Source organism: Lichenostomus cassidix, chromosome 5, assembly GCF_008360975.1.
Source record: "Lichenostomus cassidix isolate B80296 chromosome 5, HeHo_3.0, whole genome shotgun sequence".
NCBI lineage: Eukaryota > Metazoa > Chordata > Aves > Passeriformes > Meliphagidae > Lichenostomus > Lichenostomus cassidix.
The window spans coordinates 46,882,007-46,905,852 of record NC_139486.1 but is presented as its reverse complement, the minus strand read 5'-3'; the positions used below and the strand labels follow the sequence as shown (position 1 = coordinate 46,905,852).

Sequence of the window (23,846 nt, the reverse complement as noted above, 5' to 3'; positions counted from 1 at the left end):
GCTGCGAGAAGGTGCTCCGCGAGGTGCAGGATCCGGGTGCGGAGGGGCAGCGTCCATGTTGTCCACACGGACACGCGGGGGTGGCCGCGGGGGCTCGCTGCCCGCAGCGGGGTAGGCACGAGAGCCGGAGCGGCCGGCCGGGAACGCCGTGCCTTTGCCGGGGAGCTCTTCCGAGCGGTTCGGCGGCCGGCGCGGACACCTGTGCCCGTGCGCACCTAGAGAGGGACCTGAGAGGGGACGGGCTGGGCGATCTCCCGTCTCCCGCCCCGCCAGGACTTGGGGCTCGCTATCTCGCAGCGAGAGGCGCGCAAGGGGTGCCCCCCAGCATTTTGGGCAGGGGCTCGGGGTGCGGATCCACAGCTCTTCCCCTCACCTGCGGGGCAGCGGGGGATGCGCGTAGTCCCCCTCCCACCCGGGACCGGCACAGGGGTAAAGCCCCCACCCGGGGTAGCAGCACGCACAGAAACCGTGCAGCAGAAACTTTCTGTCCCCTCTTCCCTCCCGAGCTGGACTCCGGAGGGTTACGAGGGAGAAGGAGGGAAGAAAGGAAGGGAGGGAGGGAAGAGAGGGGGTTAGACCGCTCTGCAACATTATTGGCTGCGTGGCCGGGCTGGTGCTCGCCGGGAGAGCATGCCCATTGGGAGGGTATAGAAGGTATAAAAGCCGGAGCGCCCTGCTTGTCTCCTCGCTCGTGGGGCAGCCAGCCGGGAGCAGCGGGCAGTGAGGCAGCCAGCCCCTTCGCCCTGACCAAGGGGGCGCACTCAGTAAACACAAAAGTGAGAGCCACCCAAGGGGCAGCCAAAGCAGAAGGAGAGAAAGAGAAGGGAAGAGGAAAAAAAAAAGGGTGAAAAACAACCCTGGGGAAAAAAAAAAAGGAAAAAGAAAAAAGGAAAAGGGAAGGAAAGGAAAGGAAAGGAAAGCGCTCGCTCGCTCTTTCTCTAGAATAACAAAATACCTGATCGTAACAAAATAACATCCTTCAGACAAAATCCAGCAGGGACTTGACATACCAAAAAGGCAAGGCGAGGAGAACGTGCCAGGGCGCGGAGAAGGCAAGCCAAAGCCGCGATCGCTGCCAGGGCAGGAGAGCAGCATGTCAAGCGCCGGGGCACACACGGATGAGCGCTGCCGGCAGCCCGCCTTCCTCCCCGGCCCGCCGCCGCCGCAAGAAGTTGAGAGTAGCAGCGGCAGCGCCAAGGTAAGCGCCGCTCCGCGCTGTCTCTCCGCGGGCAGAGCACGGTGGGATCCCGGGCAGAGCCGCGCCGTGCCGGGCAGAGCCGCGCAGTGCAGAGCCGTGCCTTGGCGCGCTGTGCCACGCCGAGCCGTGCCGCTCCGGGCACCGCTGAGCCATCCCGAGCAGCGCCGGGCAGAGCCGCGCCGGCCCCGCTGCGCGCCGTCCCCACGCGTGTCACTAGAGGGACCCCGAGCGCCGGCCAGCCGCTGCCGGCGGGGCGGCCCCGCTGCCGTGGGGTGCGCGGGTATCCCCGGGGGTCCCTCCCGCCGCCCGCCAGCCCGCCCGCCCTTTCGCGCCCGGCGGCGGGGATGCTGTCGGCGGGGCCGCCCCGGCGGCGGCGCGGAACCGGCGCGGTCCCGCGTGGGGAGCGGCGGAGGGGCGGCAGCGCGCGTGTGCGGGCGGCTCGGCCGTGCGGGGGCCGGGCCGGGGCTATGCGAGGTCACGCAGGGCTGCGCGGCCCCCGGCGGGTTCCCTGCGCGCCGGGCGGCTGCGGGAGCGCGGAGACGCGCGGGGAGGAGACCGGCGGTTCTCCGGCTCCGGGGAGCGGGGGGATTATTAAACTCTCTTCTGCAAAACACTGCGGCGTGTTCGGTCTCGGGAGGGATAAAAATACGGAGAGGAAAAACAAGAAAGCGAAGCCAAAATGGAGTGAGAGTTAATGGCTGGCGTACAGCCTTCGACTTTCTGTGATTTTTAAAATTGTTTTCTTCTTCTTCCTTCCCAAATGCTTTTCCCTACAGTAATTGTTTTAAGAGCGCGACTTGGAAAGGTTTTAACACTCTGTTGAGCAGTAGGGAATTGGGGCACACGAGGGAACTCGGATTTAGCGTAACTGTACCAGCAGATGTGGCTGCCTCGCCTCCAGCCAGGGGTACTTCAGCAGGGTTGCTGATACGCCAGGTCTCGCTAGGGTGGTGTGGAGCAATCAAGTGTAAAAACAAGGTTTGTGTGGGTGGTTTTAAACGGACACCTCGGGAGAGCTGCTGCTTTTAACCCAGGCTTCCTATACAAAGTCTGTAGTTTTCTTCCAAATGCTAGGATGTGCTTGGAAGACCAAGGCCTGTTTTTCTTTGGGTTTGTTTATTGTCAGGTTGTGTGTGTATGTGGGTGGTTTTGGGATTTTTTTTTCCTTTTACTTTGCAGGGTTCAGCGTGTTGGGTGTTTTATTCCTCCTCTTGCCTTGATTTAGAGTGGAGTTGAGGAGCCTGGGTCGCGGGGTTTTGTTAAGGATGACTTTGTGTTAAGGACATCTGGAGGTATAAAACTGACTGACACTTTTGATTTGAGCTCCACTGTGCTGTTTTGGACCCAACTTGACAATTTTGGTGGGGGTGAATGGGTCAGAGCTGTAAATCTTGCTCCGTGTTGTTGACACCCACACAAGTTCACTCAGCCTTTCAAAGGGGCTATCCCAGCTCCTGTGAAAATTCATTAACGGATAAAAGATTTGACACTGCAGGTCCCCTCCCACCGCTGCATGAAATTTGAGAGCCAAAATGTGTCTGCGTGTGTGTCCCAGTGCTCTTTCTGACAGGTGATCTTTTTTTCAGCCTGGCTGGAGGGCTGCTGCTTTGACCAGTCAACCCGGAGTTGTCAGTGCGTGTCTTCCCCTTGATTCCTATAGGTTTCAGCACCAGCCCAGCTTGCTTCACGGAGCACCAGAGAAAAGCATTTCTGTACTTTTCTTTTTTTAAATAAAGCAAACACAGCAGGTGAGGTCTTATTTTTAGAGGGACCGAGGAGTTGGTGTGTTTCCAGCAGTGCATACGAGCACTGTAAGTGGCCCACCCTCTCCCAGCTCGTGTCCTGGGGCTGACCTCTCCGATCCTTCTTTGGATTGTCTTTGCTTTTAAAAACTGATGAGTGTCTTAGCAGGGCAAAGTGATATCAGCCTCCCTCGGCACGGTGGTGTGAGGGGTCAGGAGAAGTGGGGGGCACCAGGGAGGAAGTCTGCCTTGGCGTTACAGCCTGGCTCTGAAGGGGTTAAAGTTGCTCTGCCAAGACATAAAGCAAGTTCAACGTGTTATGGGAATATCACTTGCCAGTAGACTCCAGTCACCACAGTTCCTGATTTAACAGCTTAACTTGCTGTTAACTTTCCCTGATATACTCCAGGTTTTGGAAGGGAATGCAGAAAGGAGAGAGGAACAATAAAGAAAGGAGTTAAGTGAGGCTACTAAAACAGACTTAAATTCCTTCACTGGGTCCTGCCAGCTGTCTTTAGAAGAGTTAAGCAAGATTGCATTTCCTTTTTTTTTAATACAATAAATCAAATGTTTCTGGGCTGCTTACCAAAATTTATGCAATACACTCTTACTCCCCAGTGGGGTGAGTAAATGGTACTGAATACCCCATTCACCTTTTTCAGCTTGATTTTTCCACAGGCACGGTAGTTCTCTTGCACTCTGTATAGACATGGGGTGCAGGCAGTACTTCCCTGCCTGCCCTGGCCCCTGTCCCACAGGTAGAAGAGGCAGGTGCTTCTCTGGGCTCACAGGATGGGAAGCAGTAAGGTGACCCCCGGTGTGCAGTGGAGGGGGCTGCTGATCGGGATGAGCAGTGAGGACAAAAAAAGTGAGGGTTAAAAATAGCAGCAGTATTGCCAACCTCAGCCATATGAATGTCATGCGAACCAGATGCCAAGAATCAGGAGGTATTTTATTTTTTTCAAGCCTGAGCTAAATGGCAAAACCCCTGGTCCTCCTGAGTCGGTTTTATTCGCCTGACAGCTCAATGGTCAAAAGTTTTGTGTTTTGAAGCTTGCTTCTTCCAAGCTGCGAGTGGTTGGAAGTCTTTCTCCTTCAGATGAAAAGGGAGGCTCTTCTGTGGCACAGCATGAGGTGGCTCCTCTGCCTTCAGGTACTGCTGGACACCTAATCCCTGTGCCTCTGCCCAAGATGCAGCTTCTGTGTGGTTTTCAGCTGCCAAGGCACCTACCTCTCACACTGCCTTCCATCATCCCTTTGCTCCTTGGCACCTTGGGGTGTCATGGCCCAGCGCCCTGCAAGAGGTTGGGTTGCCCCATGGGCAGGGGCAGCATTGACTTGCCACTTGTGAGGTTGGCACACGCCCACATCCTGCTCCTTCGGAATTGCCACACTCAAAACCTGGTCAGCTCCCCACTCTCCTGGGGCTGTCCATGGACAGGGGTAATGCAGAGAGGCAGATGTTCAGCATCTCTCACAGGCAATTGGCAGAGTAGCGAAACATCAGTCTGCCCATTTTTTCTTGAAGAGGTGGAGTGTGAGGGATGCTGGGCTGTGCAAACTGGGGTTTTCCCCTCTACCATGTACCACTGGGTTTGGGTTGATGACTTTTCTTTCACCATGCTCCCTTTTAAATGCTGCACTGCTCCACAAAGAAGCAAGTTGGTTTTTTTTTTTCTTTTTGCTGTCCAAATCCAAATTTTACAGACTGGGCCATCTGTCAATTCCCTCCTACGTTGTTCTGTTCATATTAAATTGCAATGAAGGCCAGACTGAAGAAGGAATTAGGTCAGACAGGAGGTTTTGTCTCTGTTTTGGGAAGATGTTTGTTGCCCAAGAGGCATCATGGCTTGGTTTGCTCAGCACAAGCCTGGATGCAAGGGATGCCTGAGCTGTACTCTGAGATTTGGCAACTGGGCCTTTTGGTGCATTGTGGCCTCTTGGCCCCTGACTCCCCAGCAGCTGGACAGAAACTGTTGATCCAGCTGATTCAGCAGCAGATCCTGAAAAAATCTTTTAACAGCCTAGGGTGGGAGGGTGACTCCACTGCAGACCTGCCCTTGGGCTTGCTCCCAGCACACCACAGCCACTTGGTGAGGACCCTCTCTGCTGGTCCCCTCTGCTGGCTGGGGACTGCAAGAGGTGTTTGGGGGTCCCTGGCCATGGGTGCAGCAGCGTGTGCTGTGAGGCAGGAATACACAGGAGTTCCAAGGCACAGTCAGCATCCTGCATATGGCAGCTTGTAGTTGAGCTGGTTCCAGTGGCAGCCCAGCTTGGTGTGAGGGGCTGGGAATGCAGGGAAAGGCAGGAGAAGGGGCATGAAGGATGGAGAGCAAAGCAGAGCCTCTCCAGGGAAGGAGAGGCCAGCAGTGTGTGCTGGTACTTTGTCTGAGCTTGTTCTGCACTGATAATGCTGCTTCAGGTGCAATTCCCAGGATGGTACAGGTCACCTGTGCAACCAAGAAATTCCTCTTGCATCACCCTCTTGCACACTGTATGGGCTCTAAGCCCTTCTTAGGAGGAGTTTGGTGCTCAGGTTGTTGAGCATCTGGCATGTCTCACACTGTCATTCCCACTGCATCCTAAAGCCTTTGAGCTCTCCCTGGGCACATGAGGAAGAGCAGCGGCCAGCATGGCTGGTTGAACCTACTTTGGCAAGGATGGAACAGGGGTAGCTGTAGCTTCTCTTCTAGCAGAGACAGGAGTACCTTGTCCTTCAGAGAAGTGGCCCATTCCCTCTTACTGCCTTATTCCTGTTCCATTTCATGTAAGAGAGGCTTTCTAATAAAATACAAAGATTTTTCCAACCGTTGGTGTGAATTTGTTCCTGTTCCACAGCTGAGGAGACCATCCCTGTCCTAATGCTTGGACTGGAAACCAAAAGCTGTACTGTCCTATGCTTCCCATGGAGAATGAAGTATTCACAGGGCTTCAACTCATCACGCTGAGCAGCATTTGGACATGACATCTGAAGCCACATGCAACCTGTGCATCCAGTACGGTGCTTGCACCAGGTCATGGGCTGTGGGTACCCAGCTGTGCCATGGCACCCTGTTTTGAGGAGCAGCACCTGCTCTGGCAGCCATGGCAAGGTGGGTGCAAGCTCTCCTGCGTGGGTGAAGGTTCAATTGAAAGGTTATCAGGACATGTTGAGCTGGTGATGGCAGCCCAGGAGCCTCTCTAGCTTTTGTGTGAAGTCCGGGGGCTTTTCCTCAGCAGAGTCAGTAGGGCCAAAGGGAGAGGGAAGGGCTTATGGTGTTGGGCTGTGTTGCAGCTCCATCAAACTGCAGCACTGGGTAGTAAATAAAGATGCTCTTTGCTTTGCGGCTGGTTTCTCATTACACAGCTGCTGGAAGGAGCAGGGAGACGCCAAGGTGACAGCAGAGGGAAGGGCTGGTGGCTGTTCATGGGCAAAGGCGGACTTAGTCGCGTTTCACACCTCCACGTTAGCCGTGCTCTGGATGACAGCACCAGGGCTCTCCCTGTTCCTACCGCTTCAGGGGCGTTTCCTGGCCAGAGTTACGGGGTGTGTGGGCACCTGGAAAGAGCTTGCAGGGGAGGCAGGGAAGGCTGCCAGGGACTGCCTTGTTCTTTCAGTGCGGGTTGTGCAGGAGCGGGTATTTTCTGAGGAGCACAAGTGTTTTTCCACAGAAGGTATCAGGTCTCCCCAGCATCAAATATCGCCCACTGACAAAATCTTGCTCTCCCCTTGCTTCAGAGCATCTCACCACTGTCTTTAGACTGAATGTGGAGGAAAAATGGTGTTTGTCACCTGTGCCACCAATCAACCCCTTCTTGTGGGGGCTGGCTCTGGCTTGGGGGAGGCCAACATGCAGCCTGCTCATTAGCCACAGTGCCCACAGCCAGCGTGAGCCTAACTGGGTACAGGGGATTATGTGGGTGTCCTGAAGTCCCATATCAGTGCCTTCGATGGCAGCACTGGCTGGTGACAAATCTGTCACCCCAGCAATGAATGCTGGTGCTAACCTGAGACCCTGAGGACACCAGCAGTCAGGAGCTGCATGTAAAGAGGGCTGGAAAAGGGATGGAAGCACGGTGGTTGGTCTGTTGTCAGCTGGAGGTCTGGCTGCTGATGCTGCAGCACCAGGGGCATGACTCCAGCAGAGAAGGTGATGCTGTGTTCATGTTGGGGAGGCGCAGTAAACACCTGTTGGCCACTTGATAAACAAAATTGAGGAGAAAAGGTGTTGGTGGTAAAACACTGCAGCTTGGCAGCATGGTGGCACAGCCTGGTGCCATCCCTCTGCTCCTGCTGTAATATAGAGCAAAGCCCCTGCAGTGTGCCGAAGGGTCCATTGCGACTGGAAAAGCTGGTCCTGGTCCCATCAATTGCCAATTTGGGACCAGTTTGTTCCCAGGGCTGCTGCTCTCTTGCCCAGGGCCCTGGAGGGCTTTTGCCAGCCTTGCTGATCTCTGTCAGTACAGGCTGAGCAATATTATGGGCACCAAAACTCAAGCTGGAGGAATGCCCTCCAGACCTTGAAACCTCTGTTTTGGCTTTTCCTGCTGCTGATCCCTGTCCTCCTGCTGCTCCGTAGAGCTCATGACTTGTAAGCATGATGCATTTCTAGCAGTGACAATTTGAGCTACGTGCTACTAAAAATTCAGGAGCAAGGGTGTCTTTATTGCTGGCAGGACCGTAGCTGGGCCTCGGGGGAGCTGGGCTAATTTCCTGGCTGCGCTGCAGACTTCCCCTGTGACCTTGGGCGAGTCATTTAATCTATCCTGGGCTTCGGCTCCATCTCTGAGCATCCCGGGGGGGTGAGGTAATATTCATTAACTGATATTATTCTCAAGTTGCTCAGATGCTATGGTGATGAAAGCTGGATGTGAAACCTAGTGTTTTGGTTGAATATTAGCAAGGAGAAAGGATGCTCTCCTTGAGATCAGGGTTGCCACACACCGTCTGCTATTTTGGCACGCTTCACCTAATTTTGAGCTTACCTGTCTGGTCAGCATTATGTGGCTGTATGTGTACTGCGAGGCTCATCACTGAGGGCTTATAATGCCTTGAATCATCCATGGGTTTTGCCCCATCCAATGGGGCAATACCATCCTTGCTTTACACCTGCAGAAGCTGACACAGAGGTAAAACTGTTTGCTGGAGCCGAGTCAGGGAAGTCTTTGGGCTAGTTAGCAAATATCGTGGAAATTTCTTTTTTAATGCTCGGCACTGTCTGACATCGCCTTGGCCCTCCCTAGTGATGCCTCAGGTGTTTTTCCCATGGGACCACATTGTTCCTAAGGGATGTCTTCTCAGTCCCAACTCTTGTCAGCAAACACAGCCTCTTGTGCAATCAACCTCTTGATTGCTTGAGCCTCATCTTTCTCACATGCTTGGGACAAAAGCTGTTCTTCCCAGCTTTCCTCAAAAGGAGCTCTTGGACAGGTTGAAGCTTCACTTGTTTTCACTTTGGATGGACATGTTTTCAGACAGGGCATGAAATCAACCTGTCATCAGAAGAGAAAAAAAAAAATACCTACTGATAATAATTTGAATGAATTCCCTTTTAAAAGGGGGGGAAAAGTAAAAAAATCACCCTGTTAAAAGAGCAGAGGGAATAAAAGCCTGTTAGAGGTAGGCTGAAGTGGGATTTTCCAATGGAAAACCTTCTTCAATGCAAACCTTGTCTGCCCAGAGCTGCTGCCCAGCGGACCGAGTGCAGGGAGCTGGCCTCACCCCAGCCAGTGGCCGTGGCAGCGCTGCAGGTCCTTCCCTGCAGCAGGAGCATCCCAATGTGTGGCCATCGAGCTCCGGCATGCTGTTGGCGGGGGGCACGGCCTGGGGAGGGGGCAGAGAGGGGTCTGTCCCGCGGTGCTAACGCTGTGCCTCTGTCCCCAGGTGCAGAGGATGTGCGTGGCGAGGAGGATGCTGCTGCTGCTCCTGGCTTTCCTGGCCTACGCGCTGGATTCGGCCGCCGCCTACGGCACAGCGGAGACCCTCTGCGGCGGGGAGCTGGTGGACACGCTGCAGTTCGTCTGTGGGGACAGGGGCTTCTACTTCAGTAAGTGCCTGGCAGCTGCCAGCCGCGGGCAGGATGCTGACCCCACCCCACCCCACCCCACCCCTTGCCTCAGTGGAGCTGGGCTGAGAGGGAAACGAGGGGTTTCCCAGCCTGGTGCTTTTCATGAGTTCCTTGTATGGGACAGTAGGCCAGGAGAGGAGTAAGAAAGTGGACATGCTCAGGGAGACATTCATCCACTCGGCTCTGGTTTTGGGGACTGTCGCGTACCGTGGGGAAACTGAGTCCCACATATGATGCTTGGGAAGGCCAAATGTCTCTGTGGAACCAGTGTGGCTGATTCACCAGTGATAAGGGCAAGTCATTACAGTAACGAGGATGTCTGCAACCAGCACTCTTCTGAGCTTGGGTCCTGGGTTATTTTGAAACTGCTGCCCAAACGTTGCATCCTGACAGCAGGCAGGAAGCTGAGCACTCTCCCTCCTGGGGCAGGCTTTGCTTGGGTATAGCAGCACCTTCTAGGCTGCTCCCAAAACTTTGTGATGTACCTCTGTGACCTCCCAGCTACCTGCTGGTGGACTTGTTGCTAGAGTGATGTCTTACCCTTTTTCAGTGCAGCTAATGCAGAAAAATGTGCGTTGCTGTTGTGTGCAGTGCGCAGATGGTTTCAGACCAGTTCGCTGCAGCAGGCTTTCCACCCGGATGCTTTGGGTGTTTGGGCCATTGGCAGTACAATGGATTAGCTGGTAAATGGAGAGGATGAGGAATAAACCAGTGGCAACCGATGCTCAGGAATCTGTGGGCAAAGGTGCCTCGAGTGTGATACCTTGTTTTGGTGTTTGGGACCCCTGCTCTGCTTGGCAGTGGGAAGACCCTGTGTCACTGAGGACTGAACCAGAGTGACTGAGTAAAGGAAATATGCAAAGCCATATGGGGGAGAAGAGGATGGAGATACCAGCTGCACATGGTGCTGTGCATTTGGCAGTCTTGCCTCTGGCTTGGGAAAAGGAATTAAAAAGTCACTTGCAAGTAAACATGGTGGGTTTTTTGAGTAGTGGAGTTGAGAGCCAGCCTCCCTCTTGTTCCAGTCTGCCTATGCAGGGAACAATGGGGTGCTGCAAAGTCAGGAAATTACTTTGGATGTCCTTTGCCAACCTGGATGCTCTGCCAGACTTGTCTGGTGCTGCCTGCTGAGGTTGGGCAGAGAGAGGCACAGGGATGCCACACACAGCCACAGCAGGGTTCAGGTTGTCAGGTTGTGTAGTTTTGGGCAGGTGTTTGGGCTGCAGGTGTCTTTGCAGTGCTCTGGGGGCAATCACCCTGCCCCATGCTGGCTGAGCAGCAGGATCTTTTCATGGCTCCCTGGGTGCTGTGGGCACGTGGCACTTTTGGGTTGCTCTGGGCACACTTCCTTCCTGTGATGGAGCCCAGCAGAGAGGATTTGCTTGTCAGCTGCCCTTCCTCTTTTCATCTCCCCCTTCCCTTACTGGTGCGGCAAGGAGGCAAGTGCTTCTCCTGCTCTCACAGCTCTTCCTCTCCCTCTATATGTAGAAGAGCATCTGTCTCCCTCCCTGCTTACTCTTCCCTCCTCCCTCTCTCTGGGGATGAAAGGGAATGGGGCTTTTGTTTTAAGGTCAAACTGACCTCCTTTCACCTCAAATAACCCAGCTGCCCAGGCCAAAATAAAAACACTTTTGAAGGCAGACAAGTCTCTTGGTGCCAAGTGGCCAGTCTGGTGCTTGCAAGGGGGTTCTTGCTTTATTTTTTTTTTTGTCCCACTCCCCACTTCACCTTTTTGAATATTTCTGGTGAGCCCAGGTGCTGGAGAGGAAGCATAGATCCCCCAGCCCAATATTTTAACCCTTTCAGCATCTGACAAGCCTGTGCCATACAGGGCTGAAGACATTTGGGCAATGCTTCTACTTTATGAAGGTTTTGGACATCCCCATTTCACTTATTTTTTCACCCTCTACCTCTATCAGTTGGCCTCATAAGTGATTAATTCTGACCATTTTCATCTTCCCTCCTAAACCCACGTGGCTACACTGTTGTCACCATGTAGATGCAATAGGGCAGAGTTATGTTGCACAATTGTGGATTTACATCTTAAAACTGGGCCTGGCTTTGTCTTGAGCACCTCACAGTGTGGGGTGTGTGACCTGATGAGCAGCCTGTGCTAAAGCAGCCATTCTCATGGGCAGTAAAAGACTTGGGCAGCCTTGTGCTGTGTGTACCCAAGGGCCCTGCTTGCTGGATGAGGGTTGTTGACACATCTCACTGATAATATTGGGAAAAACAAAAATGGCATGAAAATTCAATATTGTATTTTCGCTGAAGCAGTTATTTAATGACTTGTGATGCTCTGCATTCTCACAAGAGAGCACTTTGCTAGTGAAGCAGGCTGTGAAATACAGTGGTCTTTGCACCAATGCAAGGGGATCCATGTATGGATGGTGTCCTGGGAGGCATCGCGGCTGGCAGGTGCTTGCGACTGAGGAGGTTGGAGCTGCCTCCAAGAGCTGGGGCTGCAGAAGGGCTGCAGGGGCTGGCAACACTGAGGTTACCCAGCCATGGGGCACAGGGGACATGGTGATGCCAGCTCTGCATCGTATCCCAGGCGTGCCTGGGCAGGCTGCAGCTGAAACTGAGCTTTGCTCTGCACAAGTGACGCCTCCTCTCTGGGGCTTTTAAGGCTCTTGGCCTGGTCGGCAGCTGCTGTCAAGGTGGTGGCTTCCTGCCGTGGCTCTGCGGCAGGGTGGGGACCCCTGCTCCCCAGCACCCACCCAGGGACAGTGGCACAGCCCACGGAGGGATGCTGAGTCCAGGCTGGAGTGAAAAGCAGGGCAGGTCGAGAGGAAGCCTCGGCCCTGAAGTTGCTGTCATGCAGCGCTGGCAGGGAGGGAGAAGGGGCTGCAGGGGGAGAGGCGGCCGATTTCTCTGTAAACAACAGCTCCTGTTTCCTCCTTTCCAACAGCTGATAAGAATTTAGCTCTTTGCAGCCGCTTGTGCTGACGGGGCACATTCTTGCGCACCCGCCGCTCCTCCGAATAATACTAGGAAAAAGCAGGGGGGAAAGTGCGGTGCCGGGGTGGGGGAGGGCCAGGCCGGGGGCACTGGGACGGGGCCCGGTGCTGCACAAAGGCCCCCTTGTTGCTCCCAACATTCCTGCGACAGGGGCACGGGGACTGTTTACACCCAAAGTCCCCTTCCACTCGACTGACCGCCTGATTGACCAGAGCAGAGGGGACCCAGCCAGGGTGGCACCAGCACCGTGCACCCCTCCCCGCAGCATCTGCTCGGCCCTGATGAGAGTGGGGAGCCAGGAGCAGTGGGGTGCTTGTGCTAGGGAAGGGACCCTCCTGTGCCCCGTGGCTGTGGCAGTGCCACTACCTCTGGCACAGTGGCATAGCTGAGTTACGTGGCCTCTGGGTTATCCCAGGAACAGGTTTGACTTTGTGCCGCTTCTGGGATGCCCTGTCAGGATAGCTCATACCTAGGCAGGAATAGCCCCAGGCAGCTGGAGGGCTTCACACAGCCAGGCTTTGCATCACTGGACTTTGCATCTCAGGGCTTGTCCCCCCAGCAGCACTATGGAAGATATTGGTGAAGAACAATTTGGGAGCAAGGGAGCCTAGCCGTTCCATTCATTGAAGGCCGAGAGGAAGCGTGTTTCCTCAGGAGGAAGCAGTCTTTGCTGTGATGGGAAGTGGCTCGTGTGCCCCAGCAATGCTGCAGCCTGCTGCCCACACAGTTCTGCCCTGCAGGCAAGGGACAGAGTGGCAAAACCCTCCCTGTGTTTGGCAGTGGTGGTAAAGTGAGATGCCACCCATGGGCAAAAGCCAGGAAATTCAACCTTTAGTCCCTGTGTAAATTGTGTTACGGAACAAACCCTCCTCCCAGTCCAGGTCAGCAGCAATATTGCTGTTAGCCAGCAATGTCCTGCTGTCCCCAGGTACTTTCTGTGACTAAATCCCTGTTTGTTATGTTTGCTTATTTTTTTTCCTGAAGTAGCTCTCCCACGGAGGGTTGTAGTGGCATTTGGCGAGATCCGTACGGACAATTATGTAATGGGAAACGTGCCCTATCGGAGAGTCGCCGTGGAGCTGGCAGTGGTGTCAGCAAGGGGAACGGCTTGCAGTGGCTTCATGCAGGAGAGAAAGGGCAGCACACAGGGGCTGGGGGCCACACGTGTGCCTGATGGCTGGGCAGGGGCAGCAATTAGGGAGGAAGAGGCCATACCACCGTGGTAGTCCCTGCTGGGAGCAGGCAGTGCCACACCTGGGCATTTGCAAGCACGCACTGACATGATTTTCTCGTGCCAGAAATTGCCCTTGATGGCATGGCGGTGAATACAGTCCCGCTTTCCTCGTTGGTTTTTTCCTCCCCTCTTCTTTCCAAACAAACACATAATTGCAAGTGGGAAACTTCTGTTTTTGAGAGGAGCTATGTAACCTTTGAAAACCTCAACTTCTCCTCAAACCATGTGTGTCATTGCTTGTGCAACCTTCTGTTCAGCAGGAGTGTGAATGTAGCCCTTAGGGGATGTGCTAGCAAGAGGGGGTGACTTGAATTTTTTCTCTTTCCCTTCTAAACGCTCCTTCTGCCCATGTCAGGATGCTTTTGTGGAGCAGCTTAATGCTTCAGCAGCCTGCCATGCATCGAGTTGGGCCCTGGGATTGATAGGAGCTGAGCAGGGGCCATGTGTGGTGCAGAATGTTGGTGGCAGTGCACCTCTCCCATGGATCTCACTGGGCATTACATGCACAAAGAGGAATACATGCAGCTGGCCCCAAGCTGCCTTCTGTCCCCATCTCCTTTGGCCATCACCACCCAGGTTGCCTACTCCAGCATCACTTGAGCTGTGGGCACCCGACACACCTGCTCTGCCCTTCAGGGGAGGGCCCAATCCAGTGTGTGTGTTGATCACAAGAGAGAAAATTAAACTCCCAACCGTGTTCCCTTTGAGGAACCTTTGCCAAGGGGGAACCATCTCTCTCATCTCTCTGTGGGCTGGTTATAGGTCGTGCCTGAAATTCTTCTAGAGGAAAAAGAAAAAGAAAAAGGAAAGTGGTAGCACAGGGTGGGACGAATATGGAAAATAGAGCACTTGAAATGACTCCCAAAGGTGGGTCTCATGGATCAGCTGCCCCATCACCTGGCACCCCAATGCTGTGTTTGTTTGTGTGACCTCTGAGCATGGTGGAAATGCACCAGCATGGCCCAGAAGGCTCCTAGCCTATGGGGGCACAAATTATTTTAACGGAGAGCAGGAGCCCTGCTGTCAGGGCTATTACAGAGCAAACAGCAAGGCACTGTTGTGGTGTTTTCCATGTCTTCATTACACACGTGCAGCTGCATTGAATGCACTGGACTGCATCCCACGTGTATATCTGTATTGCACATCTGGGGCTGCTTCTCACATGTGGGGTTGCACTGCATGCATAGAGAACTGTGCTTTGCACTTTGTCCTGAGGCACTTTGGGTGGCCATCCAGGGTGGGATACCCTCCAGGGGAAGTGATCAGCTCCTTGTAATCTTCCTTAGATCTTCACCAAGGCCTAATGTTTGAGTGCCTGCTTCATAAGGAGTGCAAGGGGTGGGGATTATGGGTCATGCACAGGGCCAGTGTGGACCGTCTTGTGTGTTCCTGCAGGCCAGCTGGGAGGTGAGGACTCAGCATGCCATGGTAAGCAGTGTTAGGCATTGTATTTACACCACTCTCTCTCAGTATTTCCATGCCCAAAATCTCCTGGCTGGGATGTTGTACTGGATCCTGTTTACAAACTCCATTGATGCTGATCTATTTACCTCCTTTCGAGCACCTTGTGCTGGGAAGAGGTGCTTGTGGCAGTGTGCAGAAACCTGGCTGCAAACTCCACAACAGCACAAGAACATAACATGCTACGTGCAAAAGCACGGAGAAAATCCTTTTGTTTTGGGGCAGTTTATGTTTTGGAAGTCACAATTCCCAAGCAAATTTGCTTTGCATCAGAAATTCAACTTTACCCATCTCTTTTATTTCAAGAGAGGGAGGACGCATGGCAAAACTGATGTAAGCTTTTCCTCTGGAGCACTTTGGCCATCATTAAGCAGTGATATGAAATGCACTTGGTCGTTGCTGCACCAGACATGGACTTTTGCATCCTTCTGCAGGCAGAAATGGGAGAGGACCCTTATTAAAAGATTAAGTTTAATAGCTATTCTTGGCAGGTGTGGGCGCCTGTATTCTTTCTGCAGCTGTCTCAGAGCTGTCCCATCTGGTAAAATTTAGCCGCCTTGGTTCGCTTCACCTGCCTGAGTGTTGATCCGGCAGAGGGAGGTTGGCAGCCGCAATGCTGTGCTGCTTCTTTCTAATAAAATTTGCTTGCCAGGATCAACATCGGAGACGGTCGCAGTAATCGGCGCAGCGCTGACGGTCAGGCTGAGCTTGAACTTTCTTGCCTCAGCTGCACACAAAAAGGCCAGCCGTGCCAGAGATACAGGAGGGAGATAAACCCCCATCATTTAAAGTGCCTTTAAACCACTGCTGGAGGCACGTGTTGGCATTGATAGCATTTGTCTGGGAAGGTCTTAACAGGAAACTTGGCTGGTTCACGGGCACATGTCAGCTGATTCGGGAAAAGCGCTGCTGTTTTTGAAGGATGTGGAATCCACCAATCCCTGGTGGCAGGTGGAGGGATGCCTACAAGGGGACAGGTGCTGTGGAGTTGGGGTCCAGCCCAGGTTGGTGGCTAACGCCAGGGTCTCTGCTGTTGCAGGTAGGCCGGTGGGACGAAATAACCGGCGGATCAACCGGGGGATCGTGGAGGAGTGCTGCTTCCGGAGCTGCGACCTGGCTCTGCTGGAAACGTACTGCGCCAAGTCTGTCAAGTCAGAGCGTGACCTCTCCGCCACCTCCCTGGCGGGCCTGCCGGCTCTCAGCAAGGTGAGGAGGCTGCACAGGGATGATGGCTCTCCCCTGAAATAAACAGAGAGAGAAAAGATGGGAAGGCTGTGGGTGGAGAGGACAAACCCCAGCTGCAAGGTCTGTTTCTGCAGAGCTTTTGAGAGAGAGCCACCATTGGTAATTTGTGCCAAACAGCCTGCCAAAAGTCAGCTCTTAGTAAGGTGGGGAACCAGAGGTGGGCTGGGTCACAGAGAGTGGTTTGGGTTGGAAGTGACCTTTAAAGGTCATCTAGTGCAACCGCCCTGCAATAAGCATCAACTGGATCAGGTTGCTCAGAGCCCTTTCCAACCTGACTGTTACTGTTTCCAGGAATGAGGCAATATTTCCATGGGATGGATGGAGGTCCAAGAAGGGAATCCCCATCTGCAGGCTTGATTGGAGGCTAATATTGCTATCCCTCTCCTTGCAGGAGAGCTTCCAGAAGCCCTCGCACGGCAAGTACTCCAAGTACGACGTGTGGCAGAAGAAGAGCTCGCAGCGGCCGCAGCGGGAGGCGCCCAACATCCTGCGGGCTCGCCAGTACCGGTGGCAGGCCGAGGGGCTGCAGGCCGAGGAAGCCAAGGCGCTGCACCGTCCCCTCATCTCCCTGCCCAGCCAGAGGCCCCCGGCAGCGCGAGCCTCCCCGGAAACGGCTGGCCCCCAAAAATGAACCCTGACCAGCTGTCTCGATTTTTGATCTCCTGGGGGAGGGCGGGAGGACTGGCGATTCCCGACCCCCGAGCCCCTCCGTCCCCAGGGCCGCTGAGCCGAGGAGCGGGGCGGCGGGGCACCCTCACGCCGCTCCGGCCCCAACCAAACAACTGACACAGCAAGGAGGGGATGGCGGCGGCGGCGGCGAGCGGCACCGCTCCCACGGCATCTTCCTTTTGGGGTGGGGGGGAGGGTTGTTTCATTTCCCACACCTGTTTCATTCCCCCGCGCCCCCAGTGTTTCCAAACCTGTGCTTGCAAAGGGACAGTTTGGCACTTGAACTTTTTGCTGCCGGGTGCTGCGTGACATCCCCGGTGCCAATGCCAGAAGACAAAAGAAAGAGCAAGAGGGAAAAAGGATATGAAGTTAAAATCTTTTTTTAATATCTTTTTTTTCTCGAGAAGAGTCCATTCCGTGTCTTTCTTGACAATAAAGTGAAAAAAACCCCACAATAGAACCGGGAGAAATATTGAGGGATAAATATTTTTTGCCTCATTCCCACCCCACTTTTTTTCTTCTTTTTTGTGTTTTTTTTCTTTTGGTTTTTCTTATTTTTTTAACTTTCTTTTGCACCTTTAAAAGAAAAACGTACCTGAGAAGAAGTTCCGAGGAGCCCCCATCTGCGTTTTTGTGTGTGTGCTTCATTACAAGATTCCAAATCGACTTGCACCTTTTTGAAATCACCGATGTCGGGAGAAAGAGAGGAAGATGAGAGAGAAAGCAAGAAAGAGAAAAGGAAAAGGAAAGGGGAAAGAAGAAAAAAAAGAAAAAAAGTGAGCTGATGCTCACTTTAAATGGAGGAGGCGTCTGCATTGCACATTTGCCACGGATTTAGTTGATTTATATATATAATATATTATATAACTTTTTTGGCAAAAAAGCACTATTTTTATGGGACATTTTGTGTAGTATCTGAAGAGGGATTGTAATGTTTAAAATGTGTTATGGTGCTAAAGTAAGTTGGAAGGGAAAAAACCCAGAAATAGCAAGGGAGGGTGGGGAGGGAAGGACAAGATAGCGAATACTGAACTTGAAATTTTAGCTTTTCGTTTTAGGAAAAGTGTGATAAATGTGTTTCTTTTCTCTTCTGAAATATAGCTTTGTCATGACCATATGAGCTAGTTGGCTGTTACTCATGTACACAGATGCACGCACACACAGAAATACATCAACACGCATCCCTTTTTCGTTGGGAAAAATAAAAAAAACAACAAAACCACCGCAACTTAGACTAAAAGGGAACTGTTCTGGAGACAAACTATTTTGAATGGTGAAGGTGTTGCCAGTTAGAACTCAAGGCCCTGCTTCCACACAAACCCCCTGGCAGAGCTCGGCTTCCCGAGCCACCGGGAATCTTGCTCTTCCCCATCCTTGCTGGAGTGCCGACGCTCCAGCAGGGCGGGCAGGCAGCCCTCCACACCGAGCCCCTGCAGGCGCAGCAGTTCCACGCCCTGCCATCTCCTTTTCCTTCTCTTGCCCTTTGCATCCTTCCTTCTGGCCGGACCCTGGCGTCCCTGCCCTGCTCCCCTCGCTGTCCTGCCGGGGCTGTGCAGGAGGAGGGGCTGCAGCTGCCCCGGGGTGGCCACAGGGCTGGGACCCCTGCATGGGAGGGGGGAAGGGCAAGTCTCTGGCCTGAGGCTCGGGACTCGGAGAGGGGATGGGTTTGAGAGGTGGGCAGAGGGCTGTAAAATAGGTTGGGTTTAAAATAATATATATTATCTGTCTAGGAACCATAAAAGGGGGGGGAATCAATTACATCTCCCTAATATACTCTCACTTGCTAATAAAATGGGGACACTCTGTTAACCAGTTCTGTACTTGCTTTGTCTTATATATCCATACATTTAAAACATAAAAAGACTACTTGAATTGTATTCTATTTCGTGGTTTGGAGGGGAGGGCTAGGGGGAGTCTTGAGAGGGGGAGGATTTTAATGTATAATCCTTTTGTTTGTTATTACCTTGCAATGTTGAGCCATGAAGCCTTTGTTTAAGAAAAATGGCACTGCAATACACGACAAAGAAAATCCTTTATTTATTTTATTAAATATATATGGAAAAGAATGAAAATCAGTCCAAATTAAGGTGGGGGGGGGAAGGGAAGTGGGTGGGATGGGAAGGCAGAATAAAAACAGAGAAATTGCAAATAATTGACTTTTTTTTTTCCTTTTCATGTGTCTTTTTTTAAAAGAAACTTAGTTTTTATTTTTTAAAAAGAGAAGTAAAAGCTTTCCTGGATGCTTTGTACCAAAAAAGAAAAACTTAAAAAAAAAAAAAAAAGAAAATCTGTTAAGCAAATAAATATCCATCCAGAATATGAAGCCTGACTTTTCTTTTACTTTTCATTTATTTTTGCTCCTGGGGTGAGAGTTGGGTGGGAAGAAGGCCACGCCAAGAGCCACTCCTTGGAGAGGAGCAGAGTGCATTGCAGCTCTTCTTTTGGGGCTCAAAACTGCAAGAGAGGGTGAGGTGCCCTCAAACACAACCATGAAACCTCAGTCCTGTGGCAGATTTCCCCCTGAAACCACCAATCATGTGCCCAGTGATTCCTGGTGAGATCTAGGGGTGTTTCCCAGTGGCTGTGGGGATTTATTTAGCTTTTCCCAGTTTGGGCTGTTCCCAGAGACCTGAAAGCTGGATGGGAACCAAAGATGGCAAAAAAGACCAAAGAAATCTTGTGTCCAGGTTAAGTTTCCTGATAGGTGGTGCTTCTCTGGTTTCTCAGGATAGATATAGCTTCTCTATAAGTTTTTAGGAATCCCAAAGAGCTGCTTTTCATCACATATAACCATCATGCACCTCTGCAAACAGGAGGTAAAACACTGCAGTTCCAGTTTGGTAGTAGAGCAACTCTGGGTAAAACAGTGCCCAAGCCTCTGGCACCACACTGACTGTGCAGCCCCACTGGCACAGCCAAGGCCTCCACCATGCTGTGGGGTAAGGACCTCACCAGGTCTAATTTCCTGCCCCAGACGATTTGGGCTGGAAAAGATTTTCCACCTCAAAATTGGAGTTGCTGATTTAGGCCCTTAAAAAGACATGTTTTAAACCAGTTTCTTTTAAACATTTGCAAAAAGAAAAGAAAAAAAATTCACAGAGAGTTTTTTCTCTTGTGATTTTTGTGGTTGGTCAGGGAGGGTTTTGTACAGATGCAGGGCTGACTGCTTCCTCTGGGCATGTACTTAATTGTAGGTGGAGAAAGGATGTGTCTGCCTTCCTGACCACATTCCAAGACCTGGCACAGGTTTCCTTTGCATTAAAATGTGTCCCTGTGAAGAGTGAGGTCTGATTTCAATGTGGCTTCTAGTTGTCACTCATGGAAATTTTGCTTTTGGGAGCTTTGGTCCTTTTCTGCTCTCTGCTGTGTAAGCCATTGTCATGGGCAGCATGTAGATATGATCAAAAAGCATGCAAAACTTCAGCCAAATCTCTTGCTGCATTCTCCTGGGAGCAAAGCAGCAAAGCTGGAAGCACCGTAAGGGTGATGATGTTTCCAAGCATGGCTCTTCTTAAACCTTCTTTTTTGCCTTATCCTGTCAGGAGTCACCCTGGGGCCAGACTAGAGCAGCTCATTTCTTTGGATATCAAGAGACTGTTCAAAATGTGCCATCTTGCCTTTTGGCTTGTCAGGGACTGACAGAAGCTGCCTCTGAGCATCATCCTGGCCAGAGGGCACGAGTCTGGGTGAAACTGGACCTTTTCTTTGTCTGAAGCGACTTCTGTTGCCTGCAAAGCCTCTTTGCAGGTAAGTCATGGGTTTAGCTGGGAAATCCCAGACAGCAGGCTTGAGAGCAAACCCAAGACTGTCATATTTTCTCTTATGGATGGGCAGAATTGCCTCTGATTTTTGTAATGATGCCTCTACATGCAGGCACAGCTCCGAGTGCTTAGCTGCTGGATTGCAGGAGCAGGGGAGGCTGCAGCAGTGACTGGCAGGGATCCCTAGAGAGGCACAACTGGCATGTCTGAGCTCCCAATGCACCTCCACATCCAGCCCAGATGGTCCAGGGACCTCCACCAACTGCTCTGCTGACACGCAAGAGGGTGGGGAGGCAAAGGATAGTTTCAGCAGAGAAGTCCTAAATGCTGCTTAGAGACCCAGGAACAACTGGGAAAGCTCACCCTGAATCCTAGCCCAGCCCCAGCTTTGGCTCCTGGGTCTCAACATAATCATGTAGCTCTGAAGGCAGAGAAGGACAATTGTTTTTTTGCATAAAACATCTCTTTGGAGGGCATTTTCCCAGGTGATACACACAGGGATACTGGGAAAGAGGGAAGGTCCAACTTGCTATATGGAAGTGGCCACAGTATTTTCAAGGTATATAAATCAGTGACTCTGGATTTGTCCGGATAGAGGGAGACACGGGAAAAAACACTACTAACCAACAGATACTTTTCCCTTTTTTTACTCCATTTTACTTTATTTCTTAGGTTGTTTTTGGGTTTGTTTTTTTTTTGTTTGTTTGGGTTTTTTGTTTGTTTGGGTTTTTTTTAATCCATATTGCAGCCGAGCTGTTACCTAGTTTTCAGTGAGTTGTACTAGTGCCATCACAATGGATTGAGCCTCCAAACTGATTTCTCTGTATTTCAGAGCAGCTTCATCCCTCTAATCCTGCCTGATCTCAGAAGTCTTTCAATGATGTACCTCACTGCATTAAATGAAGGACCTATCTGCACCTGGTGAAGGCAAGAATCCTGTTTGTTATTTTTTAAAACATACCTGATTTCCTTGTTGCATTTATTATTATCCACTGATTTTTTACATGGCTGTGGGGAGACCTGAGAAAGGTACTGTCGTATCATGGATTATTTTACTTGTGTGCACTCAGCAGCAGGCAGGACTCAGAAGCTTTCTGCACCCTTTGTGCTTTTCATTTGTAATGCAGCATTAATAAAGCAAAGAACTTCTAACAACCTCCTGGCAGCTGATGTCTTTCCCCTCTCCACTTTATTTATTTTCTAAAGAGCAGGTGATTCATAAAACACCCTGAGGCTGGGGTAACACAGCAATTCCACAGCTTCCAGTGCAGACAAAGGGGGAAGCCTGGTATTCAAGGATAAATAGGCCCTGTGTCCTAGGGGGGTCTGTCATTGCCACCAAGGTGCCAGCATTGGCACTCTCCCCAGCCAGGTTGCTGAAGGATGCTCTGACTGTCAGCAGGCAGTGTGCAGTGGCAGACATGACTTCAACCTGCTGGAAAGGCACAAGTCCTCACAGGAATCTTGGCCTGCTTTGCTGCTGCACTCCCAGCTGTGCACGACCCAAGGAATGCACTTGCTCATTAAAATCATGTCAGAGTCTGCAGAGAGCCCTGCGAGTGCCTCTTTCCCTGCCTTCTTCTTGTACCTGCCAACAGCAGACTGAAAGCTGAGGTTTCCAACCTGCCAGGCTCTGGCTCAGAAACCAGCAATAGCCTGAAGGCAGGAAATTTCTGAACTAGGGTGTTTTTTGACTTGGGCAGCATGGGAGGTAAAACTTGACGTGCAAAATGGGCTGTTCTGGTCTTCATCTGGCTGCTTGCATCTCTGTGCTTGGGTTTCCAGGACAGGCACAGCATGCATAAATGATCAGAGGAGAGCCCCATGGTAGAACATCTGCCTTCATGTGTGTTCTGCAAAGGGCAGAATGACACACAGCATTGACCAGAAAGTATTAAGCATATCACAGTTTTAGATAGAAAAAACACACTATTCAAATACCTGAGTAATTCACAGGTTGAGCAGCAAAGACAAGTGCAGAACTTGCAACCAGTCACCTGCATTAAAATACCTGTTTCACTTTTCAAAATTACTAGGAATTAATACAGTTTATGCTGACTTTTCAATGCTCTCGTATCTTTTTCTTGAACATGCTTGTGCTCCTTTGTTGGCCAGCTTTAGAAAGAGCACAGCTCACAACTGTAAGTCCATGAGGTGAAATGATACCAATGATTACACTGTAAAACAATGTATTCGTATGCCTTTCCATGGGAGAAGTACTGGCAGAGTCTCTTTGCCTCCCTGTCCTCCCACCAGCTTGTTTAAATGAAGGTCGTGCTCCTTCTGTACAAGACCACATCCTTCAGATGTGTCAGACTTGAAAGGAACTGATTTAGAAAGGCAGTCAAGAGCCAGGGAACTTATTATAAAGCTTGTCATTGCAAACAAATATTATAAAACATTTATTTATTAATAGACATCTTCCCCCAAAGCATCCAAGTTTCTTGTCTCATTGCCTCTACTGTCAGGCCAATGGTGACTTATCACTTTTGGTGGCTAAATACCTGGTATGCTAAATACCACGTGAAGCCACCTGTGATCATACCTATTCCAATGGCAACCCTGGCTTTTGTCTTCTTTCACTGATGGAGGAACCAACTCCTTCATTACACCAAGGTGACAGCATTTTGGGCACAATTTTCTTAAACTCCATGTGAGAAGCACAGAGACCCATGGTGTTCACCCCTCCAGCTTCTAGGACTGATTTCATCCCATTTCTCCCCTCCCTAAAAAAAATATCACCAGGAACAGGAATTTTGGATACTTGATTGTCCTATGTCAAGCCAGAAGGGCACACTGATAGTGATAATCTTTGTTTTCTTTGCAGCTGGGGCATAGCTGAAAAGGGAGGAAGGCAATTTAGAGAATATTAAGACTTCATCTTCCAAGACGTTGTTGCTTCTGTTCCTCCTCCCTCTCCCCTCTGCTCCCCGTGTGTAGCAAAGAAAGCGGCAGGAGTATTATTTCTCAAGGCCCACACTGACATCAATACGCAGGGTATTTATTTATGAAATCGAATCAAACAGTGGGGGAGAGAGGAGTGGAGGAAGATGGACGAGCTGAGCTAGCAGCTGCCAAGTTATAATAGAGCAGCAGTCTCCCAGTATTTTTCTGTCCTCTTCCTGGGGGAGGGATGAGATGATCAGAGCTTTGGAGGCCCAGAGAAAGTGAGGTAGAAGAGGGAAACAGTAGAGACAGGCTTAGCACTGAGAGCAGAGGAAAGGTGTGACAAGGAGGAATCATTACGAGGTAAATAGCCCATTTCTGGTGCCAGGATGTTCAGGTGCAGTCCTTATGCAGACACTCACTCTTAGGCAGGCTCTGACCAGGCTCTAGCAGCCCTTTTAGTCTCTACACAAAAAATACAGAGGGAGTTTCCAGCCTAATAAATAATGACGCCCCATCCTCGTTGCCTGTTTCAGGCTCAGTCAGCAAAATGGCTGTTTGGGGAGCCCAGCACTGAAGTTAACTTGGAGATTCAGTTGTTTCCTGCAATCGATGAGAAACAGGTTTCCAGAGTATAAATTT

The 23,846-nt window shown here is 51.4% G+C and overlaps 1 protein-coding gene across 1 annotated transcript; it reads left to right on the top strand.

The window, feature by feature from the left end:
- The first annotated feature begins 684 nt into the window (after nt 1-684).
- IGF2 (insulin like growth factor 2) lies at nt 685-18,880 on the top strand. The gene is made up of 4 exons (XM_085062877.1): nt 685-1,198; nt 8,804-8,966; nt 15,683-15,849; nt 16,280-18,880. Exons 1-4 carry the CDS (start codon nt 1,094-1,096, stop codon nt 16,517-16,519), a joined length of 675 nt encoding a protein of 224 aa, XP_084919003.1. The 5' UTR covers nt 685-1,093; the 3' UTR covers nt 16,520-18,880.
- Nucleotides 18,881-23,846: the final 4,966 nt, after the last annotated feature.